Source organism: Sorghum bicolor, chromosome 1 (genome assembly GCF_000003195.3).
Source record: "Sorghum bicolor cultivar BTx623 chromosome 1, Sorghum_bicolor_NCBIv3, whole genome shotgun sequence".
Taxonomy (NCBI): domain Eukaryota; kingdom Viridiplantae; phylum Streptophyta; class Magnoliopsida; order Poales; family Poaceae; genus Sorghum; species Sorghum bicolor.
Genome location: NC_012870.2, coordinates 67,711,911 through 67,737,203, shown reverse-complemented (window position 1 = coordinate 67,737,203; position 25,293 = coordinate 67,711,911). Strand labels below are relative to the sequence as shown.

The window sequence follows — 25,293 nt, the reverse complement described above, 5'->3', positions numbered from 1 at the left end:
CCTTATCTCCAGGAGTAGGGGTCCGCGGAACACGCTATAGGGGAGGTTTCGACCGAGCCTGTGTTTCACGGTGGATTCTTCAAGTCATACGCAGAGTGCCTCGGCGGCACCGATCAAGCCTTCCAAGCAAACTCAGATTTTACTCGACCACATGTCGAGGAAGAGTGATGATGATAAGTCTAAGTGGGACCAGATCATGGAAAGTGTTGACATGGTGTTCGACAGGATGAACGACATCACCACTGCTCAGCAGAGCCTCAGCCAACAGGTCCAAGCAAGCCTGCAGAAGGTCACCCAAGTGGCAGAACAGCAAAACATTATGTCCCAGCAAATCCGTGCCAATGGTCAGGCTGTCGCCAATCTCACACTGAGACACATGGAGAAAGAAGATCAGTACTTGAGTGATACTTCCACATCAATAGTTGATGAAGAAGAGCCTGATTTGCACAATGTGTTTGCGAAAGGCAAGAAACCCATGAAAGTCTCCATGTCAAAGAGCCATAAAGACCATCCTCCCAATCCTAACAGAGAATCTGTTCCCAGAAATTCTCTTCCAAAGATCCAATTTCCCACATTTGAGGGGGACAATCCACAAATTTGGTTTGACAATTGTGAAAATTATTTCAGCATGTACTCTCTGCCAGAACAGCTATGGGTAACAGCTTCTGCAATGCATCTTCGAGACAATGCAGCAAAATGGTGGCAGGCCTACAAGCAGACACACAGAAAGCTCAGCTGGAAACAATTCTGTGAGGCTGTCTACAATGAATTTGGCTCAGATGATTACAGAACTGCTGTCACTGATATCTTAAGTTTGAAGCAAACCAGCACGGTTGCAGAATATACAACCCAGTTCCAGGCTCTCAAATTTGATGTCTCCATGAATGGATCCAATGTAGATGAGCAGTTCTTTACCACTACTTACATCAATGGCCTCAAAGAAGACATTCGTGCTATGGTAGAGCCTCACACCCCATCCACAGTCAAGCAAGCTGCCACCATTGCCAAAATCCATGAGGGTCATCTGGACAGAACAAAGACAAGAAACCAGCGCCAGCAACAGTATACAAAACCACCCTATCAAAAACCTGATTCCAAACCAACTCACACATATGGCAATTTGTGGAGGGACAAGCAACTCAGGGATTACAGGAAAGCAAACAATCTATGCTTCTCCTGTGGGGAAAAATTTGAACCAGGGCATGCAGAAGTTTGCACAAAGAGAGCCAAACCCCATGTCAATGCCATGGTCATCAATGACTTGGATAAGGAATTGGATGAAGACCTTCTAAATGAGATAGCCATTGAAGAGCTCCTCAATGAGGACTTTTGCCAACTGTCTTTGAATGCATTAGCTGGCACAGTGGCACAAAACTGCATTCAGTTACATACAACAGTGAAGAACAAGACCATGCTCACACTGCTAGATACTGGAAGCTCTCATAGTTTTGTGAGTGCTCACTTTGTCCACATGGCCCAACTTCCAACTGTCCCTATACCACATCAGAAAGTCAAGCTGGCCAATGGGGAGTTGATGACAACAACAGCTAAGGTACAAGACTTAACATGGTACATTCAGGGTCACACTTTCACTTTCAGCATGATTGTTTTGGACCTCCTTCCTTATGATGCAATCTTGGGCTATGATTGGTTAGTCAGTAACAGCCCCATGGAATGTGACTGGGCAACTAAAAGTCTAACATTTCAACACCAAGGCAAATCAGTCACCATCAAGGGCATGCCTACACAACCACTGCAAGTTCATAGCATGACAGCCAAGCAAGTCTACAAATCCACAAAGGCCAATGACATCTGGGCCTATGTGTTCCTGGACACTGCCACAGAAACAACTTTCCCTCCTACAGCAGTACCCACAGTTGCCAATGAGGATATCCAACTCCTACTCCACCAATATGCTGATGTCTTTACAGACCCCCAAACATTACCTCCACAACGCAGCTATGATCATACTATTCCCCTGGTTCCTGATGCAGTACCCTTTAACTCCAGACCATATCATTATTCACCCCAGCACAAAACAGAGATCGAAAAACAAGTCAAATACCTCCTCGAACATGGCCTCATCACCCACAGCAACAGCCCCTTTGCATCCCCTGTGCTGTTGGTCAAGAAAAAGGATGGTAGTTGGCGCTTCTGTGTGGACTACAGAAAATTGAATGCCTTGACAGTAAAAAACAAATTTCCTCTTCCCATCATTGAAGAGATTTTGGATGAACTCCAAGGATCCAGGATATTCACAAAGCTGGACATGAAATCTGGCTATCACCAAGTCAGAATGCTGCCTGCAGATGAGCACAAAACAGCATTCAAGACTCACCATGGCCATTATCAATTCAAAGTGATGCCATTTGGGTTAACAAATGCACCAGCAACTTTTCAATGCATCATGAACCAAGTCTTACAACCCTTCCTACGGCAGTTTGTGTTGGTATTTCTAGATGATATCCTCATTTACAGCAAGACCATGGCAGATCATATCCAGCATTTGCAAGAAGTTCTGGAAATTCTACGAGCCAATCAACTATACTTGAAAGCCAGCAAGTGCTCTTTTGGCCAAAACAGTCTGGAGTATTTGGGTCACATCATCTCTGCTCAAGGAGTTGCAACTGATCCAACAAAAACCCAAGCTATGATACAGTGGCCTGTCCCTACCACTTTCACTGAACTGAGGGCCTTCTTGGGACTCACTGGCTACTATAGAAAGTTTGTCAAACACTATGGCATCATTGCTAAACCACTCACAGCCATACTCAGACACAAGGAATTCATGTGGTCTGACCAAGCTCAACAAGCATTCCAAACACTGAAACAGGCCATGACCTCCACTCCTGTTCTTGCTCTACCAGATTTCCAAGCTCAGTTTACAGTGGAAACAGATGCCTGTTTTGATGGAGTGGGAGCAGTACTAATGCAACAGGGTCAACCCATAGCCTACTTAAGTAAGGCCTTATCCTCAAAGCATCAGCACCTATCCATCTATGAGAACGAATTCTTGGCTTTGATCCTAGCTGTGGACAAATGGAGACACTACCTACAGCGCCAGGAGTTCATCATCTTAACTGATCACAAGTCATTGGCCTACCTCGCTGAGCAAACACTACACTCTGAAATGCAAAAGAAAGCAATGACTAGATTGATGGGCCTGCAATTCAAAATCAAGTATCGCAAAGGCAAGGAAAACCTGGCTGCTGATGCCCTCTCTAGGGTGGCCCACATGTTGGCAGTTCAAACAGTGACCAAGGTCCAGCCACAGTGGATTCAAGAGGTACTGAATTCATATACTACTGACCCTCATGCACAAAAGCTCATCAGCCAACTCTCCATCACTAGTCCTGATGCTAATGGTTACAGCCTTCACCAAGGCATCATCAAGCTTCATGACCTCATCTGGATTGGCAGTAATACAGCATTGCAAACCAAACTAATCCAGTGTTTTCTTCTTTGCCTGTTCTGACCGACCTGGAAGCTACAGCGACGGTCCCTGATCAGGTACTGGAGCGGCGCCTCGTCAAGAAAGGCAACACGGCAATCACTCAAGTCTTGGTCACCTGGACAGGACTTCCAAAAGACACAGCCACATGGGAGGACTACTACGTCGTCAAGAACAGGTTTCCAGCTGCACCTGCTTGGGGACAAGCAGCTTCTCCGACCGGGGGAGATGTCACGGCACGCACATGAGGAGAAGACCAAGGCGCGTCCAGGAAGATAAAGCGTATTCTAAACATTCATGTAATAGATAGCGTATGACATGTGGGGCCTACGGGTCAGGTCTGTAAGACACATATAGTCGGAACTCTAGCTGTAAGAAGGCATCGAACATTTTGTTATTGAATACATACGCCGGCGACAGAGAGGTTCCTCTGCGCGGTGACCTTCCCTGCGATTCCCCTGTCTCTCACGTCGACGGCGAACGCCGGCGGCCACGGGTCTTACAATGCTTTACCAGAATTTAAAGAAAAATACTGGAGTCTCCAGGAATCAAAAGCATAGGCACTTCTTCGATGCATTCGAATTTTGCCAGATACTTGTTACTCCCTCCATCCCAAATTATAAGTCATTAGAATCGTGAAGATTCAAAGTTTTTCAAGTTTGACCAAACTTATATAGCAAAATAATAACATTTTTGATACCAACCAAGTATCATTAGATTCTTTGTTAGTTACATAGTGTACCTATTTTATGATATAAATTTTTATATTTCTCTTTATATTTTTGGTCAAACTTAAAAATGTTTTGACTCTCCAAGATTTTTGAAATGACTTATAATTTGGAACAGAGAGAGTACTACTCATCGAAAACTCGTGAAACAAATGTTTACAGAATCCAGAGTCAAAATGTGTACTAAATCTTAATATCACAGAATTCATCCACAAAAATGTTTAGCAAATTTTACCATCATAAGGAGCTCCTCGAAGCACAATCCCTAGTAGCCTCTGGTGAATCCCTACATCTCTCGTGAAGCTTTCTTTGTTCTATATAGACCCCCCCAAAAAAAGCACTTCAACCGAATATTCAAAGCACATGGCAAGCTTCTGCTGCTCGTTTCCAACCAATATAGACGCTGGATAAGCGAATATCCTTCCAGCACTTATGTACTTCTATTTTTATTGCTAATACAATTATACAATATGTCAATCATAAATTCATGATAACTTACAAGTTAATCCAAGCTTTACCCTAACTTGTACAACACTGAAGCACAATATGAGACCAGAAGATGTTAATACAACTTGTACAGAGAGGGCTGACTCTTCAGTCATCTGCAAATGCCTTGCGAGTTTGCAGCCAGCAGTCCCACATTCACAGATCATCAGTCCATGGCGTGACCCCAACGTGGGTGATGTTACTCTCGTGGCCTAGCAAGCCAAAGAGAACTCAGGGCACGCAAACGTGAAAAGTAGTCATGGATTGCAAGAAGCGCACGAGCGGCTTGTCGGATTGTCAGGATGCGTTGCATCTGATGCAAGGTCTGCTGTCGTAGATTGTCAGCCTAACCCAAATAGAACATCAAAAGACTTCAGAGCTAGAAACATCAAGAGCTACATACATATTTCTTAAAAGCAGGGAAAATGTATCAAATCAAATGACATGACCTCCCTATCAATCAAAAACAGAAACCCAACAAAACTAAATGTTTGACAGGGTTAATCAGAAAGTTTACCTGACGAAGGAAATTCTCGAGTGTGCCAAGTTTTCCCATGGCCATAGCCATTTGACCCATATAGTTTGCCACGTTTCCAGAAGATCCTGATGGACCAAGGGACCCAGCCAGCGTTTCTGCCAAGGACTGCTGCAATGCTTCCATTCCTTGTGACAATGCATCCTCAGCCTGCTGGGAGGATTGCTGGAGATTGGATAACCCCATCAATTGCTGCTCAGTTAGAGGCTCAAGCTGATTCACAAGGAGCTGCAATTTTACAAAAGTGTAAGGAATAATTCATCTTGAAGCAAAAACACCCATTGAATGGTACGGACTATAAAATAAAAAAACTCACGTCCTACCAAGGAAAATACTCCTGCAATAGGCTAGAATTGTAAGTTGTTTTGGGCATCTACACAGCACTCATTGTCGAGGAAAATCTATTAGAGTTACAAATTGGTAAATACCATTGGATATGACAACAGCATGCAGGGCCTTGAGATGCATGTCAGCATGTCATTGATACATTGGGGAATATCTTGTAAATTACAGTTTTTTTAACTTTAAATACAGCAGGGAGACACCCACTGTAAGGATTTTATTATATTAAAGAAACAACAAAAAGAACACCACCACTGTACAAAGAGGGAGGTGGGGACAAGAGGAGCCAGGGGGCTACAACTAGGAGAACTGCACAGGCTGTACAAGCAGAAACAAGCCAACAAAGTTAAGCTAGGTTAGTAAGAAGGGAGAGGAAGTTAGGTCTTTTAGAGTGGCAGAAGCGAAAAGACTGCAACTGGGCTTCTTCCAGGAAACATTGCTTCCAATTATTAAAGGAACCTGATATCTGTTATGATATTGTGCAATATTGCCAAAAAAAAGTGGCACATTATGAAAGTAGTTGCACTGATATATAGGTGATAACAACCCTTAAAAATTGGTGGTGGTGATGATGCATGTGTGTGTTGTGGTGGTGGTGTGGGGGGTGTCCATCATTTCAAGGCAGATACTATACTATTTGAAATCAAAGGCGGTGTGATATAATTTGATCTACATCATATGCTTGCACCTTTAGAAGCTCAGACGAACGGAAACCCCCAAGCCACAAGAAGCACCTTTCAGCAGGTGTTTTCCACATGCCTGAAAGTATATGGAACACATCAGCCTTTGCAGCAATGCCCTTCAGCCTGAATATCTCATCATAATGTGCCATTATCCCATCGACGATAAGACGGAGGTCACTATCACTTGCATGAGCATTTACTGCAGTCCTCAGCTCATTCATCTGCTTATTTTGATCCTCTTGCCATCGAGAATATTCTAAATCGAAGGTCATAGCTCCTGCAGAGATGACCTTACTTCATCAGCTATACTCCTTTGAAGCACTTGAGCATTACAATGATATAAGGTTGCAAAAACAATTACAGAAAGGGTGTGTGTGTTGGGGGGGATGAGATAGAGAGAGTTTACCATTTCCACTCATAGCATGAGTTTGATCTCCGGAACTGGATATGAAGATTCCCTACAATAATTGTCCAAGAAACAAAATTAAAAGAACCGTCAGAGACTTGTCAGCAAAAAAAGTGCTCCAATATCAACCAAATAAACACACCTGTTGTCGAGCTTTCTGGAGTTCTTGCTCCAGGCTTGCAAGTTTTAGCTTACTGCTCTCTAGCTGTTGCACATATGCCTTTGAAAACAACAAATATTAGAAGGGGCTTATAGCAAATGAATAAACCTGAAAGTGAACAAAGAAAAACTAGTGGACACACTTCAATCTACATAATCCAGTTGCTTATCTCTAGATTGCAACAGATTAGGAAACAAGGAGTGCCTTGGTGGTTACTTTATTGTCCAAGGTATCCTTTGTCTTTTTCTCAAATTTTCGAGAATATCATGAAACATGGAAGAAAATGATGGGATCCAAACTTCCAAAGTTTTAAATCACACACACTTGCAGGCAATCAAAGTAACTGCACCACCATACAGTATTATCTCCTGATGCACAAATTCAAACTTATCCATACTACACAATCACAAACCATAGCAGATGACAGGAATTGACACCAACTTGGGCTCACACCTCTCTACCTAACACATTACACGCCCAGCATCTGTGCTGTGTGCATTTGTAGAAAAAATCAATATGGAGCTCTCTTTTTTTTCCCTTGAAAAGACAGGTATCATTATATTAAGAACAAAAGGCAGAAGTCTCATTTCCACGAAGTCATTCTTTGATGCAGAGTTGTTTTGCGTAGAAGCTCACAAAAATGTGCAAGCGTAGAAATAGTGGTAAAATAAACGCGATATCGCATACAGCACACGTAAATTGGTACAACTTAGACTCTATTTAAGAAATTGGAATTATATAGGTGCCAATATTCGAGAGTCGATGTATCAATCTAACGAAACCAAATTGTTAGCCTAATTTACGAAGTAATTATAAGGAGAATATTAGGGCCTGTAGTTGACAGGACAGATTAAAGCTCAAGTACAATGGACTGTGGTTTGCTTCACCACTGATGACAACTAGGCAGATAAACCTCAGTCCTGACTCACACTAGCGCATATACATGCATGCATCAGGGAGTGACACACACTGCACCAAAAATGTAGGAATAGCTCCCATATGTCCAGTCATGCTAATAATACCTTTTTTCTCAGCCGACTTTTTCGTGCTGCCTCACGATTTTGAGCAAGCCGTCGCAAAACCTATAGAATACCAAATGCGTTATCTAGATACCATCATTGTGAAATGGTAACAAACACTAAAGAGTACAGAGGACAGGAGAAAAAAAAATAATACCTTTTGGTCCATAGGTTTGTCAGATCTGTCAGATCGATCAGATGAATTAGAAGGCAGGACCATAGCTCCACCCTGTCCATTTTCTAACTGCAGAGATTGATTAAGAATTTAAGATAAGTTACAAACATTCATTGTTTATGCATGAAACTATAACGTAAAGGAAAACATGGCATGCAGTGGCATATAGATGATGGATTTTTTAATTGGAATGAACAGACCATAGATGAGTGGAATAAATAACATACAATGACATCAAAATGACATAACCACTTTACATGCATCTCTCGAAGACCTGTATCATTAGATGTCCCACAGAGAGAAATTGAAATTTTGTAAAATAATCTGACATGAGTAACTAAAATCAGGAGATTGGCCATTGTGCCTCCAAGACCCCAAGTCCAAAATCAAATTGCTCTATTCAACTAGTAATCAATTTTCTTAGCAAAGTTCAAATGTAAAATAGGCAAGATGTGTGTGAACAAATGTTGCAACATCAGTTAATGCTTGCAAACTCAAAAGCAAATCTCATGCAAACAATTTGGTGCCAAACCGTAATACAAGATCACTACAGATGAAACAGATAAAAAGTAAGAACAGGAAAGAAGGACAATACAAGAAAAATAACTTGTTTCTGAGGGATTTAGACCATCTCAAATCACCAAGTGGTTTATAGGGGTTAATCCATTCATACAACATCCTTACTTTAGTCAGTTTTCATTTAGGTTATGTTCGGCTCCCAGGGAACCACGTCCTGGAACCGTTCCTAGCCAGAACACTATGAGTGTGTTTGGTTGCAGTCCACATGTAGCCATGACTTAGTTGGGCCAAAAAATGAGTGTTTGGTTGGCTGAATAAGGCCTGGAGCCTGGCCAGAACGGGCCAGCCGTACTGTGTTGGCCTGGCCAGCCTTGAAAGGCCAATTCGGCCTTCCCAACTCAGCCAGGCTCTGGCCAGCCAGCTCGTGCGTTCTCGTCACCGCTTTCCTCCGACGGCGCCTCACCTCCCGACGCCGCTCTTCCTCCTCGAGCTCCTCACCTCTAGCCCTCGTGCCGCCTTCCTCCTCAAGCCATGGCCGAGGCTCTTCCTTCCCCTTCGAGCTCCTCACTTCATCCCCTCGCCGCCGCCGCCGCCGGCGGTTCGCCTCCGTCGAGCTCCTCGGACTTCATCCTCCTCGTGTCAGGGGGAGGGAAGGATGGAGGGGCGGGTGTTGCGGCACAGCGTGACGCTGGCGGACCAGCTCGCCGCGGTGGGGCCGGCGTGTTGGTCGCGGTCGCGGGCTCGGAGGCGCCGCCGCTGCCGGGTACTACAACCTCCGCGACCTGTTCTAGCTCCGTGACGAGGACGACCTTGCATCGGCCGGGCGCCGCGCCGCCGTCACGCTCGCCTCCGCCATGGCCGCCGAGAGGCAAGTCTCGGCGCCGTCGCCGCCATCATCGTCGTCCCCCGCTCTTCCCGCCGGCACTGGCACTCACCGTCGCCGAGGCCGCCCCTCTCTCCTTCCTTCTCACAGACTGTGTCGTCCGTCCGACCACCGGCGGCCTCCCCTCCTCACTCAGATCCAGATCCGTTCGTCTCATTGCTTGGCCTCGTCCTCGAATCCTTGAGTCTCCTTGCTCATGCAGCTCCTGGGTTGCTCCAGTGCCCCTCTGCAGCTCAATCTACAAATTTCTCCTAGGCAGCTCCTGGACATGGGATGGAGCAGCGGTGTCCGTCTGCAGATTTCACTGTGGTGCTTCTGTGCTCACCCTGCTTCTTGCTGATGTACTCCAGCTGCTTAGCGTCCTACTACTTCTACAGGGTCTGTTTGTTTGATTCAGTTTCATTAGTGTAGATTAGCTGATTCAGTTTTGTAAGCAATGGTCGGTTGTTGTAGTCCTATTTCTTGTTTCTCGGTTGTGATTACTGCAGTATAAAATCTACTATCATTTTTAGAGTTTACCTTGCCTGCTTGGTGACGTGCTGCTTCTTTAAATTTCATGCTATCTATTGTGATCAAAGACCGAATCTCGTATAGATTTTTCTGCAGTAAGGTTCTTTATTGTAATATTGTGAACATTCAGAGAAATTTGCAGGCTATAGATCTTACTTTCAGTTTCAGTTGCTGTGTCCAGCTTGCATGACCCTTGTGTCATATGTGCTCATGCTCATTGTATCAAAGAGGTAACCTTACCAATTCAGAGAAGAGGTGATTGTATCAAAACAAATCAGGCAACCAAACACACACTTAGGCTAGCCAGGCTAACATAGTATAGACAACCAAACAATCAGAGGTTGGCTTGATGGGAGCAGGCTAAGCCTGCCCTGGCTAGGATTCTAGCCAGGCTAGAATTTGACCACGAAACCAAACACACCCTATACAGTTTGTATAGGCCAGCCTTCACCAGGAATTATTCCTGGCAGGAACGACCTGAGATATCTAACCTGTACCTATTTCTTTTGACACGAGAGCATGAGAGAACAATGTTCTGGAAATGGTTAAACAGACATGGCAAAAAATTTTGTGCATCAGAGAACATGAGCTCAGCGCATCATTTATTGGACACAGTCCAATTCTTTGCATCCTATTAGACTATTAGAAAGATCAGAGTCTAGGCACAGTACCAACCTTATGTTCTCTGCTCCCCTAACAGTTCAAGAATGATCAACCATAAAGAACACAACATATAACAGATGGAGAAAAGAGGGGTTACCCTTTGATTCTTATCATCCATGTCTACAACAGTCGAGGTGTCAGTCCTCGAACTAGCATCTGCCATGCCGAGTACTCGCCAGCTCCTAAGAATGAGACAACAAATTGCTTTGCTGTCTCTTTTTCGCTTTCCTTATGGGTAGGCTGATAAGCCAGCCTGCAGTTAACACAACCCACAGTCCAGTGATCCACCCGCTGGACACAGAAGCAACCTATCGATCACAAGAAACAAATTTCCAGGTATATCAGCAACATAATAAATGATATAAAGGTACAAATGGAAAAAACGATAGTCCATCTAAGCACTGGCATATTCGTACCTTTACCAACAACAGCTACTGGTCAGATTTAACTGCATGTTCCCGACCCGGAAAGATTAAGAAAAGGCATTTAGCTGTGGTTAACTGAGAATCATGGTGGCGACACCTTCCCTAATGACACCTCCTGTCAATAGCAGCTCATAATTCCAAAGACAATCAATACAGCAACACATCATTTGGACGCTAGGTATGCAAAACAGCAAGAATGATTTTTTTAGTTCCAGACGTTAATTACTAGGCATAGTCCTAAATTTCCCAGCTCATGTGATTATGCCCCAGCTTGCTTAGCTTTGTGGAAGCAAAAACCAACCTAAAAATTCAAAACCACGAGCCCAAGCATCGATGAGTGTAGCTACAGTAGATTTGGCAATAACCCATTACTAGGCATAGTCCTAAATTTCCCAGCTCATGTGATTATGCCCCAACTTGCTTAGCTTTGTGGAAGCAAAAACCAACCTAAAAATTCAAAACCACGAGCCCAAGCATCGATGAGTGTAGCTACAGTAGATTTGGCAATAACCCATTCACTCACACGAGAAATGTACAAGATCACAAAGTGCGAATAAATTAGGGGAAGCATAGAATACAGGTGATCAAGAGAACAAGGGTCGGTGAGGGAGGAGCTCATGCAGGTTCGAAGGAGGTAGACAGAGCAGCTTTCAATAACTCAACTCGTAACGGAAAGCCGAAGTGATGAAACGCCTTCCCAAATGATATTGCCTTAATAGCAGCGCCAAGCTTTCCAAAGCAAGTACGAAACGAGGACAGCAGAGCAACACAGTGGCACAGGGGACGTCTCAGACGTGGGGTACGGGGATTCAATTCCAAATTACTCCGTATTTCAGAAAAATAAATGCCCGCGCACCTCGGCTACCACGAAATCGTCATGTTGTGCCAACTGAGGTTGATCTTTCGCTCTGGAATAGAAGAACCTAATCGAACCGTGCATGGATAGATTATAACGCTAGGCTACTACTGCTCTCAGACAACAAATCCGCAACTAACTAAACACTCGGAATCCTTCCCTTCAGCAAGCAAAAGAAGCTCTTAGAAGAGTTACATAAAAGAATCAACCCAGCAAGCTAGGGTTACTTACCGAAATGAAGAAATCGAACCAGGTCCGGATGGATCTCCACACCGCGCAAGTCCAGTTCCAGCAGAGGGGCGTGAGGAGCAGGTGAGCAAGTGCTCTCTACGAGAGACGACTTTTGGAGCCAAGGGGCTAGCTTAGTTTATCCGGCCGCCGGCGGTTAGGTCGCCGATGACAAGGCACCAAAAGCTATGAAGGGGAGAAGCAGAGGAAGAAGTTCTAAGCAGGAAAGAGATGGAATTGGAGCGGCAGAAATCAGCGAAGACGGGTAGCTGGGAGTAGGAGTAGGAGTAGGAGGTGGAAGAAGGCTGCACGGGGATTTCTCCCGCACAGTGAATCGGGAAAGCCGCCACCGCTCCGTGACATCACACCGTGGACTCACACGATGGTGGGGGAAGAAAAGCCTCTGCTGGCTGCAGCACGTCTCCTTCCTCCCCTTCGTTTGCTGGTTTGACAAAAACAATGCTGTAGTCTCTGGTTTGACGAAAACAATTCTTCTCATCTCGGCGTACCACGATGTGGTAAAGAATAATAACGAAAGTATGCAGAGCATCTCCTTTGTAATCCACTTTTTAATCTTGTTATTGATATGGTGGAAAAAGAGAACTCAGACCTCTGTGTTTAAGTTGAATGGTCAGTGTCACTCAAGATTTCATATACATTAAATAAACCAACATAGTATAGTAAAAATGAAGAAAAATTATTTAATGAAGTGATTTTTATAGAGATGAAACTTTTTTATATTGTTTGCAGGTAACCTTTGAAGCATCTCTTTTGTAAATCTACTTTTTTTTAATCTTGTTCTTGATACAGCAGGGGAAAAAACCTTAAATTCTTCCTCTATTTTAAATTTAAAGGTCAGTTTTAGAGAGGATTTTATGGGTATTAAATAAACCAACTGTAATAGTGTCATATAGGGTGACCAATTCTACAATAGTCAACATTCTATCAATCCTCTTAGTCCTTGACCCTCTAAGACCACAAGTAAGGTTTGATGTCCACAGGTACGAACGCCATCACTACGACACTACTATCATTTGGTAGGCACATCTTTGCATCATTATATAAAATTATAAATAATCATATAGGTGGTGGTATTATGAATACACCCATCTAAGTTTTATTTTCTCAAAGATGCAGGTGATTAGTTTTAGAAAATCTTTAGTGAAGGATCACCAACCTTTTTTCAAGAGCTTATCAGTTTTGTAGTAATGCTCGTAGCCTGCTATTTTTTCTTATTTTTATTGTGTGAAGTGATATTGAAAATTTTAAGATTCTCGTAGCTACGCATGAGCATTTACCTAGTATAAGAAAAAGCTTTTCCGAGCAAAGAATTAGCTGTATAGATATAACAAAAAAATGTAGACAACAACATGCAATGTTAGTTGTTAGGACAACATGCGTCTAGTAGCAAAAGTACAGTGCTAGATTCTATTTTTATTGTGTGAAATGATATTGAAATTTTAAGATTCCGGTATTTACGTAGTCTAAGAAAAAAATTGTCTGAGCAAAGAATTAGTTGTATAGATATAACAAAAAAATGTAGACAACAACATGCAATGTTAGTTATTAGGATAACATGCGTCTAGTAGCGACAGTACAGTGCTAGATTCTAAGGTGTCTTGGAACTCATGACATGATTATTGAATAGATCTTTGAGTCACAAATTGTATAGATTACTGCACAACTAGTTATGCGTTTTGTTGTAACGTGCATGGTTATTTGCTAGTAACATTATATTATTTCAAAATTTTCATGACATTGTAATATTATTAAAATAATAAATAAAAACAGATGAACACAATTGGGGGTGTAGCTCATATGGTAGAGCGCTCGCTTCGCATGCGAGAGGCACGGGGTTCGATTCCCCGCACCTCCACTTTTTATTTGTTTTCGTTTTGCAGATCTTGGGCTGCAGCCTGAGTGCCATCAACAGTCTCTTTTGGCCTTTTTTTCGTTTTGCAGATCTTTTTTGTTTCGTTTTGCAGATCTTGGGCTGCAGCCTGAGTGCCACCAACAGTCTCTTTTGGCGAACGCGAGCTACGGCAGGCACACCGCACAGGCAGAGGCAGGTTCCAAGTCCAACTGCCCATTGGTATGCGTCGTCGGTGGTAGAAAGAGAAAGAAAATCTTGGGCTCCTTCCTGATCAAAATTCGCCAGCCGCTACCTTCCCAAAGATGACGGAATGCCTGCCTCTAGAGAGTCCAGCCACACAGAATTGAGATTTGAGACGATCCGAGTCGTAGCAGTGAACGAAGCAAAGAAGATGAAAACCCATTTTCTTGGTCACCAAAAAACTGTGGGCCGCCTAGTCTAGATTCCGGCTGTGAGATAATGGGCTTGGGTTTTTTTTTTTTTTTGCCTCGCTGAACTGATTGCAGATACTACCCGTGTTCATGGGCTAAGGATGTTCAGTTCAGTTCAGTTTGGCATGGCCATCGTCCGTCCGGTCCTCATCCGCGCAAGCGCTGCTATTCCGGGGCCTGAGTTGTGAGTTGTGACAGAGCTTTCATCCTTTATTATTTATTATTAAGTTTTTCAATTATATATTAGAGAAAGATTATTAAATTAAAAAAAGAACAAAGACGTTGAGCTTGACATCTGTTTTTACCGATGCTCAGTCGCGGGCAAATGCAATGCAACCACGAAAAAACTCGCCATTTTCACCGTTCAAAAGCAGCTAAAGTACGTTCGATCAGGTTGCTTCCCCGGTCAGTCCAACATATCCATCACGCACCCACTATCTAGGTAGACAAGTGACAAATGTATTATGCTGACGGTCCAATTCCAGCCTAGGCACATGCCCACATCAGACTCGGCCAGCCAGGCCGGCTCAACTGCCCCCACTCGACTCCATCGGTTGAAAAGAGCCGGAAATGGATGACCATAAAAACTCTCTGCGACATGGATGACCATAAAAACTCTCTGCGACTCTGCCTGCGGCTTCTAGAAGGCCAGCCTGCATGCGGCATGCCATACAGATATGTTCACCGTTCATGACAGGGTAGGTTTGTGCTGATCAGTTTCCAACGTCCTCCCGAGTTTTCTCAGCTGACATCCATTATTAACTGAAGCTGCGGATGGAAAAGGAGGGGGGACATGTACCGCTAGCCGCTCGATCGTTCGCCGATCCACAGTCGTGGGCAGTTGACAAAAATGTGGTCAGAGTTGGAGACATTTTCCGCTGGTACTGGTACGGTCCGAGGCTTATTATTTTGAACAGCTGGTGACCAACCATGGACGACTGTCGACTCGATCGACTAGTAGCTGCTGCTGCCTGCCGCGATGCAGGAAAGGAAACGATGTGCCAGTGCCAGCAAAACTAAGGCCTTGTTTAGTTGGCAAAAACTTTGGTTTTTGGCTACTGTAGCACTTTCGTTTTTATTTGACAAACATTGTCCAATTATGGAGTAACTAGGCTTAAAAGATTCATCGCACAAATTACAGGTAAACTGTGCAATTAGTTTTTATTTTTATCTATATTTAATGCTCCATGCATGCGACTAAAGATTCGATGTGACGGAGAATCTTGAAAATTTTTGCGAACTAAACAAGGCCTACAGCGAAACGAAAGCATCGGACCCGCCGGCACGGACCACGGGCACGGCCGATAGATGCCGAGGAGACCGAGCGATGGAAACGGAGGAATCTGTCGCGCCTCGCGCGCTGCAGCGCGTGCTCCAGATGGACAGACAGGAAGATGCATGTGTGTGCAAGGTCAGCCTCGGTGGCGTAAGGGCGTGGCTCATGCGTGTGCGCGTACGGGAGTAGTACTGATTTGTGGCTCCGTGCTCTCTACAGTACCTCCGTGTCCGTGGTCGCCAAGCTAGATTTTTTTTTATTTTTAGCCTATTTTTAAAACAAATTTCAAATTTAGGCCATTTTTTAAAAAATTTTCAAATCTAGGCCGTTTGGCCCCGCCACCATGCATGGCGGGGCAAAAACACTGCACCCCGCCATGCATGGTGGCGGGGTAGACCCTGCCACGTGGCGCTGCATGGCCGAGGTGGCTGACCTGGACCCCGCCATGATCGCTGGCGGGTTAGGGCTACCCCGCCATGGATCATGGCGGGGTACGTACCAAGCAATGCAATGCACACGAGGCGAATTTTTATTTATTTTTAGCCTATTTTTTAAAACAAATTTCAAATTTAGGCCGCTTCTTAAAAAATTTTTAAATCTAGGCCGTTTGGCCCCGCCACCATGCATGGCGAGGCAAAAACACTGCACCCCGCCATGCATGGTGGCGGGGTAGACCCTGCCACGTGGCGCTGCATGGCCGAGGTGGCTGACCTGGACCCCGCCATGATCGCTGGCGGGTTAGGACTACCCCGCCATGGATCATGGTGGGGTACGCACCGAGCAATGCAATGCACACGAGGCAGAGGGCTGGACTTGTTTAGTTCCAAAAATTTTTGGGAAAGTCGATACTGTAGTACTTTCGTTTGTATTTAAAAAATATTGTCCAATCATGGACTAACTAGGGTCAAAAGATTCGTCTCGTTAATTTCGACTAAACTATATAATTAGTTTTTATTTTTATCTATATTTAATACTTCATACATACGTCTAAGATTCGATGTGACGGTGAATCTGAAAAATTTTGTAAATTTTTTGGAAATTAAACAAGGCTGACAAGACATGTTTGTCCTGTGGTCTGCTCACATACGGATTGAGCAAATCATGGAGTCTAGAGTCACATCTGTAGTCTAGGGTCTTGTTTAAGTTGCGAAATTTTTTTGGTTTCGGTACTGTAACACTTTCGTTTTTATTTGACAAACATTGTCCAATCATAGAGTAACTAGACTCAAAAGATTCATCTCGCAATTTACTGGCAAACTGTGTAATTAATTTTTATTTTATCTATATTTAATATTCCATATATATGCCGCAAGATTTAATGTGATAAAAAATCTTGAAAAGTTTTTGAGTTTTAGGGTCATCATGTCGCTTTGGACAAAGGCTAGCTCTAGCAGCAGCCGGAGTCATCATGTCCATAAAGCTGCGCCCACAGTTCAGGCATTGTTTAGTTCCCAAAATTTTTAAGATTTCCCGTCACATCGAATATAGTGGTATATGCATAATACATTAAATATAGACAAAAATAAAAACTAATTATACAGTTTATCTGTAAATCGCGAGATGAATCTTTTGATTCTAGTTAGTTCATAATTAGACAATATTTGTCAAATAAAAACGAAATTGCTAAAGTAGCAAAATCCGAAATTTTTTCATAACTAAACAAGGCCTGAGTGGTCAGTTCGGCCATTTTTCCCGAGTCGGTCGTGCATGTTCACGTGACCAGACCACCAAGTCTTGTCAGCCTTGTTTAGTTCAAAAAAGTTTTGCAAATTTTTTTATTTTCCGTCACATCGAATCTTTAGACATATGCATAAAGTATTAAATATAAACAAAAATAAAAACTAATTATACAGTTTGATCGAAATTGACGAGATAAATCTTTTGACCCTAGTTAGTCCATAATTAGACAATATTTGTGAAATACAAACGAAAGTGCTACAGTACCGATTTTCCAAATTTTTTTAGAACTAAACAAGATACGGGCGCGGGCGCGGGTAGGGTAGGACAGAGGGAGAGAAAGAGCGGGAGCGGCGGCTTTTGGTGGTCCTGGGCGTGCCCCGTCATGATCCACGGCGGGGTGCGCAAACCCGCCGTCGGTCACGGCGGGGTACACGTCAGCGTACTCTGCCAGCCATGCGCCACGTCACCAGTGCACCCCGCCGCCATGTATGGCGGGGTCATGTATATTTGCCCCGCTATGCATGGTGGCGGGGCCAAACGGCCTAGTTTTAAAATTTTTTTCCTAAGCGGCCTAAATTTGAAATTTGTTTTAAAAATAGGTTAAAAATAAAAAAATATTCCCAAGCTACAGCTTAGCTGGTTCTCACGCCTTCCAATATGGACCTATCGGGGTTGGATGCCTGCTTCACTGAGGAAATCTGGGCAACTGTTAAAGACCTCCCCTCAGACCGAGCTCCGGGGCCCGATGGCTTCACTGGATTATTCTACAAGGTCGCCTGGGAAACGATCAAGGTGGATATAATTCATGCTTTCAACGCATTATGGTCGCTTGATGCTAGAAGTTTTTATCTTCTCAATGATGCTCTCATGGTCCTCATCCGTAAAACAAACTCTCCGGCCGGTCTCAAGGACTATAGGCCAATCAGTCTGATGCATAGCTTCAGTAGTTGTTTGCCAAATGCTTGGCACGGAGATTGCCGCCGAAGCTGGAACTCATGGTTGCAGCTAACCAGAGTGCATTCATCAAAAACAGATCTATACATGACAATTTCAGAAGTGTGCAGCTGGCATGTCGGTGGCTAAATACAAAGCATTTCCCATCGGTTCTAATCAAGGTTGACATTGCAAAGGCCTTCGACTCGGTCGCCTGGCCTTTCCTCTTGGAAGTTCTGCAACACATCGGGTTCCCCAGGAGATGGACAGATTGGATATCAATGCTCTTGTCAACGGCAAGCACGAAGGTACTCGTCAACGGAAGACCCGGAAGAAGGATTGCACATGCTAGAGGGCTTAGGCAAGGGGATCCTATTTCCCCAATGTTGTTTGTCCTTGTAATGGAAGCCCTCAACTCTTTTTTACGTGAGGCCGATCGTCAAGGGATCCTTGCCCCACTACCCGGAAATTCAATTATGCATCGCTCTTCTCTTTATGCCGATGATCTGGTCGTGCTGGTATCGCCGTCGGCTGAGGACCTCACAAATTTACAACAGATCCTCACCCTTTTCGCTAGAGCTTCAGGTTTAGTCACCAACGTAGACAAATGTGCAGCCACCCTGATCTGTTGCTGTGAGGATGAGATTGCCCAACTCATGCAAGTCTTCCCATGCGTCCTGGCACCCTTCCCCTGCAAGTACCTGGGCGTCCCGCTGTCACTAGGGAGGCTGCGGCGCGCTGACGAACAGGCACTGATTGACAGTGTCGCGGCAAGAATTCCGACATGGAAGTCCGGGCTCCTCACGAATGCCGGAAGAGTTATGCTCACCAAAGTGACCCTGTCAGCCATACCTGTGCATGTAAGCATTGCATGCTGCCTTTCCAGCTGGGCCATTTCACAGATTGATAAGCGACGCCGTGCGTTTCTCTGGTCCGGCAATGACACAGTCTCTGGTGGAAAATGTCGGCTGGCCTGGGTATGTAGACCAACTTCCCTTGGAGGGCTAGGCATCCTGGACCTACGCTACTTTGGCTACGCCCTACGGCTCCGATGGGAATGGCTGCGCCGAGCTGAACTGCAACGCTGCTGGGTCAACTTACCAGCGCGTCTGGAGAACACGGTCTCGACAATGGCTGCTGTGAGCATGGTCGTGCGCCTTGGGGATGGTGGAACTGGCGCCTTCTGGTCTGACAGCTGGTTACCAGATGGACCCTTGTGCTGCCAAGCTCCACTCTTGTTCCATGCAATCTCCAGGACCGGTCGAAAAAGATCTATTAAGGAGGCACTAACGCACAACCGATGGGTAAATGACATTGCGGGAGCACTAACAACACAGGTTCTATGTCAATATTTGCAGGTCTGGGAGATGTTGCAAGGAGTCACTCTCGACCCCCTACAATCTGATCGTTTCGTTTGGAGATGGTCCGCGAATGGCACATACTCGGCGTCATCGGCTTACAGGGCGTTCTTCGCTGGTTCCACTGCCCTGCTGGGCGCCTAGGAGCTCTGGAAGGCGCGGGCTCCGCCGCGCGTCAAGTTCTTCGCGTGGCTGGCGCTGCACAACAGACTCTGCACAGCCGATCGTCGAAGGAGACATGGTTTGCAAACGTCCGATACCTGCGCCCTTTGTGACCAAGCGCGTGAGACTGCGCAGCATCTGCTGCTTGGCTGTGTTATCACTAGGTCGCTTTGGGCAGCAATGCTTCTTCCACTGGGATTGCAGTCTTGCGTTCCAGAACTAAGTGAGTCCGTGGCTGCCTGGTGGCTGCGACAGCGCGCTGGAGTGGACAGTTCTGCCAGGCCTATGTTCGATTCTATTTTTCTGTTACTGTCCTGGATCGTTTGGAAGGAGAGAAACGAGATCACCTTCGGCAGAGGATTACCCAGAAGCACCACACAGCTATTCATGGCAGTGGCGGTCGAGGTGGAGGATTGGGTCTCGGCGGGCTACCAAAGCTTGGCGGTGCCATCAGCTCTCTGGTCGTTGCAAAATGTTGTTTTGTAACGCTTTCTTTGTTTTCCAGTAGCGTAGGTTTCCTTGCCTGCTTGTTTTGGCTTCTCGCCGCTGCAGCAAGTCTCTTGTAACACTTGGTTACTCCTCTTCTTAATGAAAAACAGGCTAATCACCCGATCCAGAAAAATTTTTGGCAAAACAGGGTAGTAATTTCGTTTGTATTTGATAAATATTATTTAATCATAGATTAACTATATTTAAAAATTCGTCTCACAAATTACTGGTAAATTGTGTAATTAGTTATTTATTTTATCTATATTTAATACTCTATACATATGTCGTAAGATTTGATGTGACAAGAAATCTGAAAAAAATTACAAAATTTTTGGAAATTAAACAAGGCCAACCCTGACCCAGTGCAACAATGGCTTGTTCGCTTGATTTTTTTCTACTGAATCTATCAACCATTCAATAGTGTTTTTTTTCTCACAATAAATCAGTGAACAATATTTTTAACCATTGATTTTCAGACAAGCAAACAAACATTATTTCGAAGAAAGTCGTGCACGGACCCGCTGAGCAGATTTCAAGAGAGATGTGTTATTAGGCTATGTTTAGTTTCCAAAAATTTTTCTAAAATTTTTCAAGATTCTCCGTCACATCGAATCTTTGGATACATACATTGAGCATTGAATATAAATAAAAAATAACTAATTATACAGTTTGCTAAAGACAAAATTTTTAAGCTTCATTAATCTATGGTTGAATAATATTTATCAAATATAAACGAAAGTAGTATAGTAGTCAAATCCAAAAAAATTCATCAAGTAAACGAGGCCTTGTTGAACGAGACTCTGTAGCCCTGTGAGATTTTGACAGATCATGAAATGATTTTCGAGCAGCTCATGAGTACGTACTAGCAATCAACCTTGACCGTTTGACTGTCTTGCCTTTTGTATATACCTTAATTAAGCTGTCTCTTTCGGGCTTGCCTCATTTGTCCACATCCGCCGCGCCAGTCACTAGATGATATGAACAAGCGACGTTAGTTTAATGAGTATATTCATCTTCGAAGCTATCGGCTCAACGAGCAGCTAGCGTGTTTTTTTTTTTGTTTGGACAACTGCAGCTAGCGTGTTAAAAATGCGGTGCCAGACAGACTACGGTCCGTGTATACTCCAGATGGTTTAACTTATGGAGTAATCAATAAACACAAGTAGAAAGCTGACTAGCTTGCTCGTTCATTAAACCACTTGATCTGTGGCGCCTGTTGACCCGTAGCGTATTAGGCATCGTCGTCAGGCGTCACGTCATGGCCTAACAAACTCCGGTCTCCGGCCCGGTAGCTGAAGAAACGGACAAAATACTCTCAGATTTGAACGCCGTATATGATTGGAAGTCGGAACAGGTACTCTGTACCGTACATATACGTAGCTAGCATCTCCAAGAATTCCCTAAAAATACTTCCTAAAAATCCATATTTCCTAATTCCTAAAAAGATATTGGGTGAAAAAAAGAGGCTTTCTCCGGTACTGAGCAACTCCAACAGTTTGCTAAAAGTACTTAGCATCGTAAGTTTTTTTTACCAAAATCATAAAAAACAGCCTTCAACAAATTGGCAAAACTGCTTGACGATTTTGTGAGCTTGGCAAAAATTTCCCCTTCACTTGGTAAATATACCAAGTCCTCCATCGCTTGGCATCACGTATATCCTAAAAAGTAAACTAGGTTTGTCAACTTGTTGCATGCTCAATTTTGTGATTTTAGCAAAAATCCTATGATGCCAAGTTTTTTTTGCCAAACCCAATTTGCAAACTGATAAAGATCTCTTTTTTTCACTTGGCATTTGGTTTTGAGACTTGGCAAAACTATAGATTTGCAAGTAAGTTTTAGCAAAGTGTTGGAGTTGCTAATATTTGACTTTAAAAATTGAAAAAATTTAGTCCGTTTATTTTTTTTTGGCATTTCTTTCCTTGGCGCAGGAGTCGTCGCGTGGTCGCGCTTCCCTACGCCTTCAGGCTTCAGGAAAAGTAAAATTTTTCATTAAGGGCACATGTCTCCACAATTTGGACCATATGATCTGCTTTGAGATTCATAATTGTCTCTCTTCTGTTGGGCTCGAATCTCACAATAATCTGTTCTGAGATTCGTAATTATTTCTCTTCTGCTGGGCACGAATATCACAATACTAAGGGCATATGTCATTAAAATGGCTAAGAAACTGCGTTCTACGCCGTCGCCTCTCCTTCCTCGGTCTTGCCCTAGAGCCCTGCTGCTCCCAGCCGGCGGTGGCCTGCTTGGCTTTGGAACGCGTGGGCGTTTAACATCAGCGCTTGACTGCACTTCAACTGCTTCACCATCTGGTTGAGCTTGCGGCGGCAAAACATGGGGACGGCGGTGAGCAACAGACAGCGGCGGCGTAGCAGCAAGTCCACGAAGGAGCGATGGAGGAGTACATAGCTCGCAGCAAGCCCTACGTCCGCAGTGACGTTGATCCTCTTCTTCGACGCCGAGCGATGGAGGAGCGGCTTCCTTCATCTATCTCCGCGAGACCGCGACGAATGAAATTGCGATAGACGACCGCGATTGGCGGCGAAACTAGGCGCGTGCCAAGATGAGGCTGCTCAGGAAGGATGGATACGTGCGACTCCACATGCGCGCAGAATTACGCGGAACGGGGCAAGTTTTTTCTCATCTTTCTAAAAACTAAGTATTATAAGAAATTTAGAGAATTTTTGGAGATACTCTTCCTAGTTTAGGTAGCATCTTCAGACATGCATGTCATAAGCCTGTTTGTTTGAGCTTACTATTTTTTGTCATAACTTATGAGCCAAACGACGGTACATGTTCTAAACCGTCCGTGACGAACTCGACCACGCCACGGCGCGCGTCGGCCGGCTTCTGCTTGATCCGGCCGGCCGAAGTCTACGCGGATATCTCAACAGGAATCTCCATGCGTAGAAATGAGGATTCGATCATGGAAAGAGGCACATTCTATTCCTTGCTGCTACTGCGACAGGGCTGTAGCTCCAGACACGCACGCAGCGGTCCGTGACCCATTTGCCATTCACGGTTCACGTATACGCTTTATTTCAACAGTGACGGGAGAGACGTACGGTCCTGCGCACGAGGGTTCATACGCGCGGGGCGCATGCTGCTGTCCTGAGCTCCAGAGTCTAGACCTTTTATCCGCGCGGGACAGGGACCGCGCCTTGACTAAGAGTGGAAATGCTGCCGTGCCGGGCCACTAGGCCACCATGATCGATCGATCCATCGATCGCTACAGGCAGAGAATGGCAGATCAGCAGGTCGCGGGGAAGATCCGGCCAGGCCAGTTTCAGTTCGTCGTCGTTGGCTCCGATCCGGCTGGCTGGCCGGTCAATTTGAGTTGCCTCTTCTTTTCAATTTGAGATGGCAATGGCATTCGTGTTTGTCTCTCTCGATCTCTCTCTCGAGCCGTCGAGCTCGATCGAGATCCCGCCACTTGACCATCCCGACTTTCCGTCCTGTTCCAATTCCAACCGTTGCTTCCTGTGTCTTCTGCTACGTACACACATATACGTTTGCTCTCCACATATCGATCACCATCATCCGTCGCGCGGATAGATTCCCAGATGCCGATCGGTTACCTCCGTCCAATGTGTCGCTGCCTCGCTGCCATGGCGAGGTCGATACGCAGCTGCTTCTATTGCAAATGGTTCCACTTGGCACGCGTATTGGGGGCGGGTGCTAGTTGTTGAGTTTTGCCGGAGCTTAATTCGTTACGTCCCTGTGCGCAAAATCATGCACGCGCGCTGCGCGCACGTACATATCAGGTATGTATATATGAAGTATGAACTGCCATGGGTCGGAGTCGCCGTTCAAATTAAGCAGAAGACATCAAGGCACAATCATCTTGAGCGAACGTTAATTTCTAACCTCGCATATATATGCATGTGTGTGCGGGAGGAGCCGGGACGCCAGCAGAAACTACCTCGCAGGCGCCTGCTTAACTAACAAGTGGTACAGGTATGTGGCAAATGGAGACGCAATCTTGGACCAGAAGGATCTTTGTTTTTACTTTTAAGTATGATCTATTTGGATTTATGCTCCGTTTGGATGAACTAATTATTCTTCACTAGACGTAGAAGAGTACCCCGTATCTAAACCAATATAAATTCTTGTCCCCATGTATTACCTCTGTAATTCGCTACACATGATTCACTACCCCCTAATAAGTTTGAGTTTATTAGTGTGTCTTCAGGGGAGGGATGATTTCCTTTTTTTTTCTTTTTTGAAGCATGTATGAGCTTATAATGATGTAAAAAGCTAAAACTAGCTAGGAGTCGTGAGGGTGAAGATGGAGGATGGGGGCGACAACTACGGCGCCAACATCCTCACCGACATTGACGATATAGAAACTTATATTTCTAAACGAGGACATCAAGGCGAAGATGGTGTCGCTGTTATGAAATAATTTTCTTTGGTCTCTTCTTCGTTTTATTGTGGTTAGTTCTAGTTACGATGAAGGACTAGAAAGAATAAGTTTTAGATCAATCTTCCTCATTCCTCGGTGGCAGAAAGAAGAAGGAAGACATCGGAAAGAAGAAGTTTCTCAACTCCGTCTACATGAACGTTTATTAGACACCTGTTCACAGGTCTTTTGCCAAGCGTTTGTTTGTGTGGTCATCCATGCTGTAAGGTGTCGTATAGGTTTAGTTTTGAGATATATAATTTAGATGAAAATCAGATATTTGCGTAATCTAAAGTGCTTGTAATGTGTTGGCGTACCTAGCTATTATCTAATATAATTCTTATTTTATTGAAAAATGTGTGTGTCTCTTGTTCCCAATGATAGATTAATGCACTTAGGGTTGGGCATTCAAGCAGCACTAAAAAAACGGGTCGGGTAATTAGAAATAGCTACATGATTTTGGCAAAAAATAATACTTGAAATTTTGAGTGCCCGATGATTCGGGTGTTACCCGAAATTCACAAAACTAACCATTTTAGAAAAAATCTAATAGCATTTTAAACTAATAAAATAATGTCCTTTAAATCACGTCATGTCTTCATATCAATTAACAACAAATCAGC

The 25,293-nt window shown here is 44.4% G+C and overlaps 2 protein-coding genes and 1 non-coding gene across 6 annotated transcripts; 2 read left to right on the top strand and 1 right to left on the bottom strand.

The window, feature by feature from the left end:
- On the top strand, nucleotides 152-3,699 carry LOC110432444. Its single transcript, XM_021452880.1, has 2 exons — nucleotides 152-3,365; nucleotides 3,452-3,699. Exons 1-2 carry the CDS (start codon nucleotides 152-154, stop codon nucleotides 3,697-3,699), a joined length of 3,462 nt encoding a protein of 1,153 aa, XP_021308555.1.
- On the bottom strand, nucleotides 4,568-12,528 carry LOC110429599 (transcription factor TGA2.2). Of its 4 annotated transcripts, none has more exons than XM_021445768.1 (10): nucleotides 12,073-12,528; nucleotides 10,977-11,113; nucleotides 10,658-10,868; nucleotides 7,968-8,054; nucleotides 7,814-7,873; nucleotides 6,774-6,851; nucleotides 6,632-6,683; nucleotides 6,231-6,502; nucleotides 5,183-5,428; nucleotides 4,568-5,011 (listed from the first exon to the last, which is right to left on the bottom strand). In XM_021445768.1, the coding sequence occupies exons 3-10, from the start codon at nucleotides 10,721-10,723 to the stop codon at nucleotides 4,865-4,867; spliced, it is 1,008 nt and encodes a 335-aa protein (XP_021301443.1). In that variant the 5' UTR covers nucleotides 10,724-10,868; nucleotides 10,977-11,113; nucleotides 12,073-12,528; the 3' UTR covers nucleotides 4,568-4,864. The 4 variants fall into 4 exon arrangements, with proteins under 4 accessions (XP_021301443.1, XP_021301439.1, XP_021301445.1 ...); XM_021445764.1 differs by having other exon boundaries at nucleotides 10,977-11,100; XM_021445770.1 differs by having other exon boundaries at nucleotides 10,977-11,087.
- Nucleotides 13,873-13,945, top strand: TRNAA-CGC. Its single transcript has one exon. It is a non-coding gene; the product is annotated as a tRNA-Ala (tRNA).

Bases quoted from the DNA above. Each gene is read 5' to 3' on its own strand.
- LOC110432444 (XM_021452880.1), top strand. From the start codon at position 152: ATGTCGAGGAAGAGTGATGATGATAAGTCTAAGTGGGACCAGATCATG. The intron at 3,366-3,451 runs GTTACAGCCTTC...AAACTAATCCAG, and splicing joins CACTAGTCCTGATGCTAATG to TGTTTTCTTCTTTGCCTGTT.
- LOC110429599 (XM_021445768.1), bottom strand. From the start codon at position 10,723: ATGGCAGATGCTAGTTCGAGGACTGACACCTCGACTGTTGTAGACATG. The intron at 8,055-10,657 runs GTAACCCCTCTT...CAATCTCTGCAG, and splicing joins TGGATGATAAGAATCAAAGG to TTAGAAAATGGACAGGGTGG. The intron at 5,012-5,182 runs GTAAACTTTCTG...TATTTGGGTTAG, and splicing joins TCGAGAATTTCCTTCGTCAG to GCTGACAATCTACGACAGCA.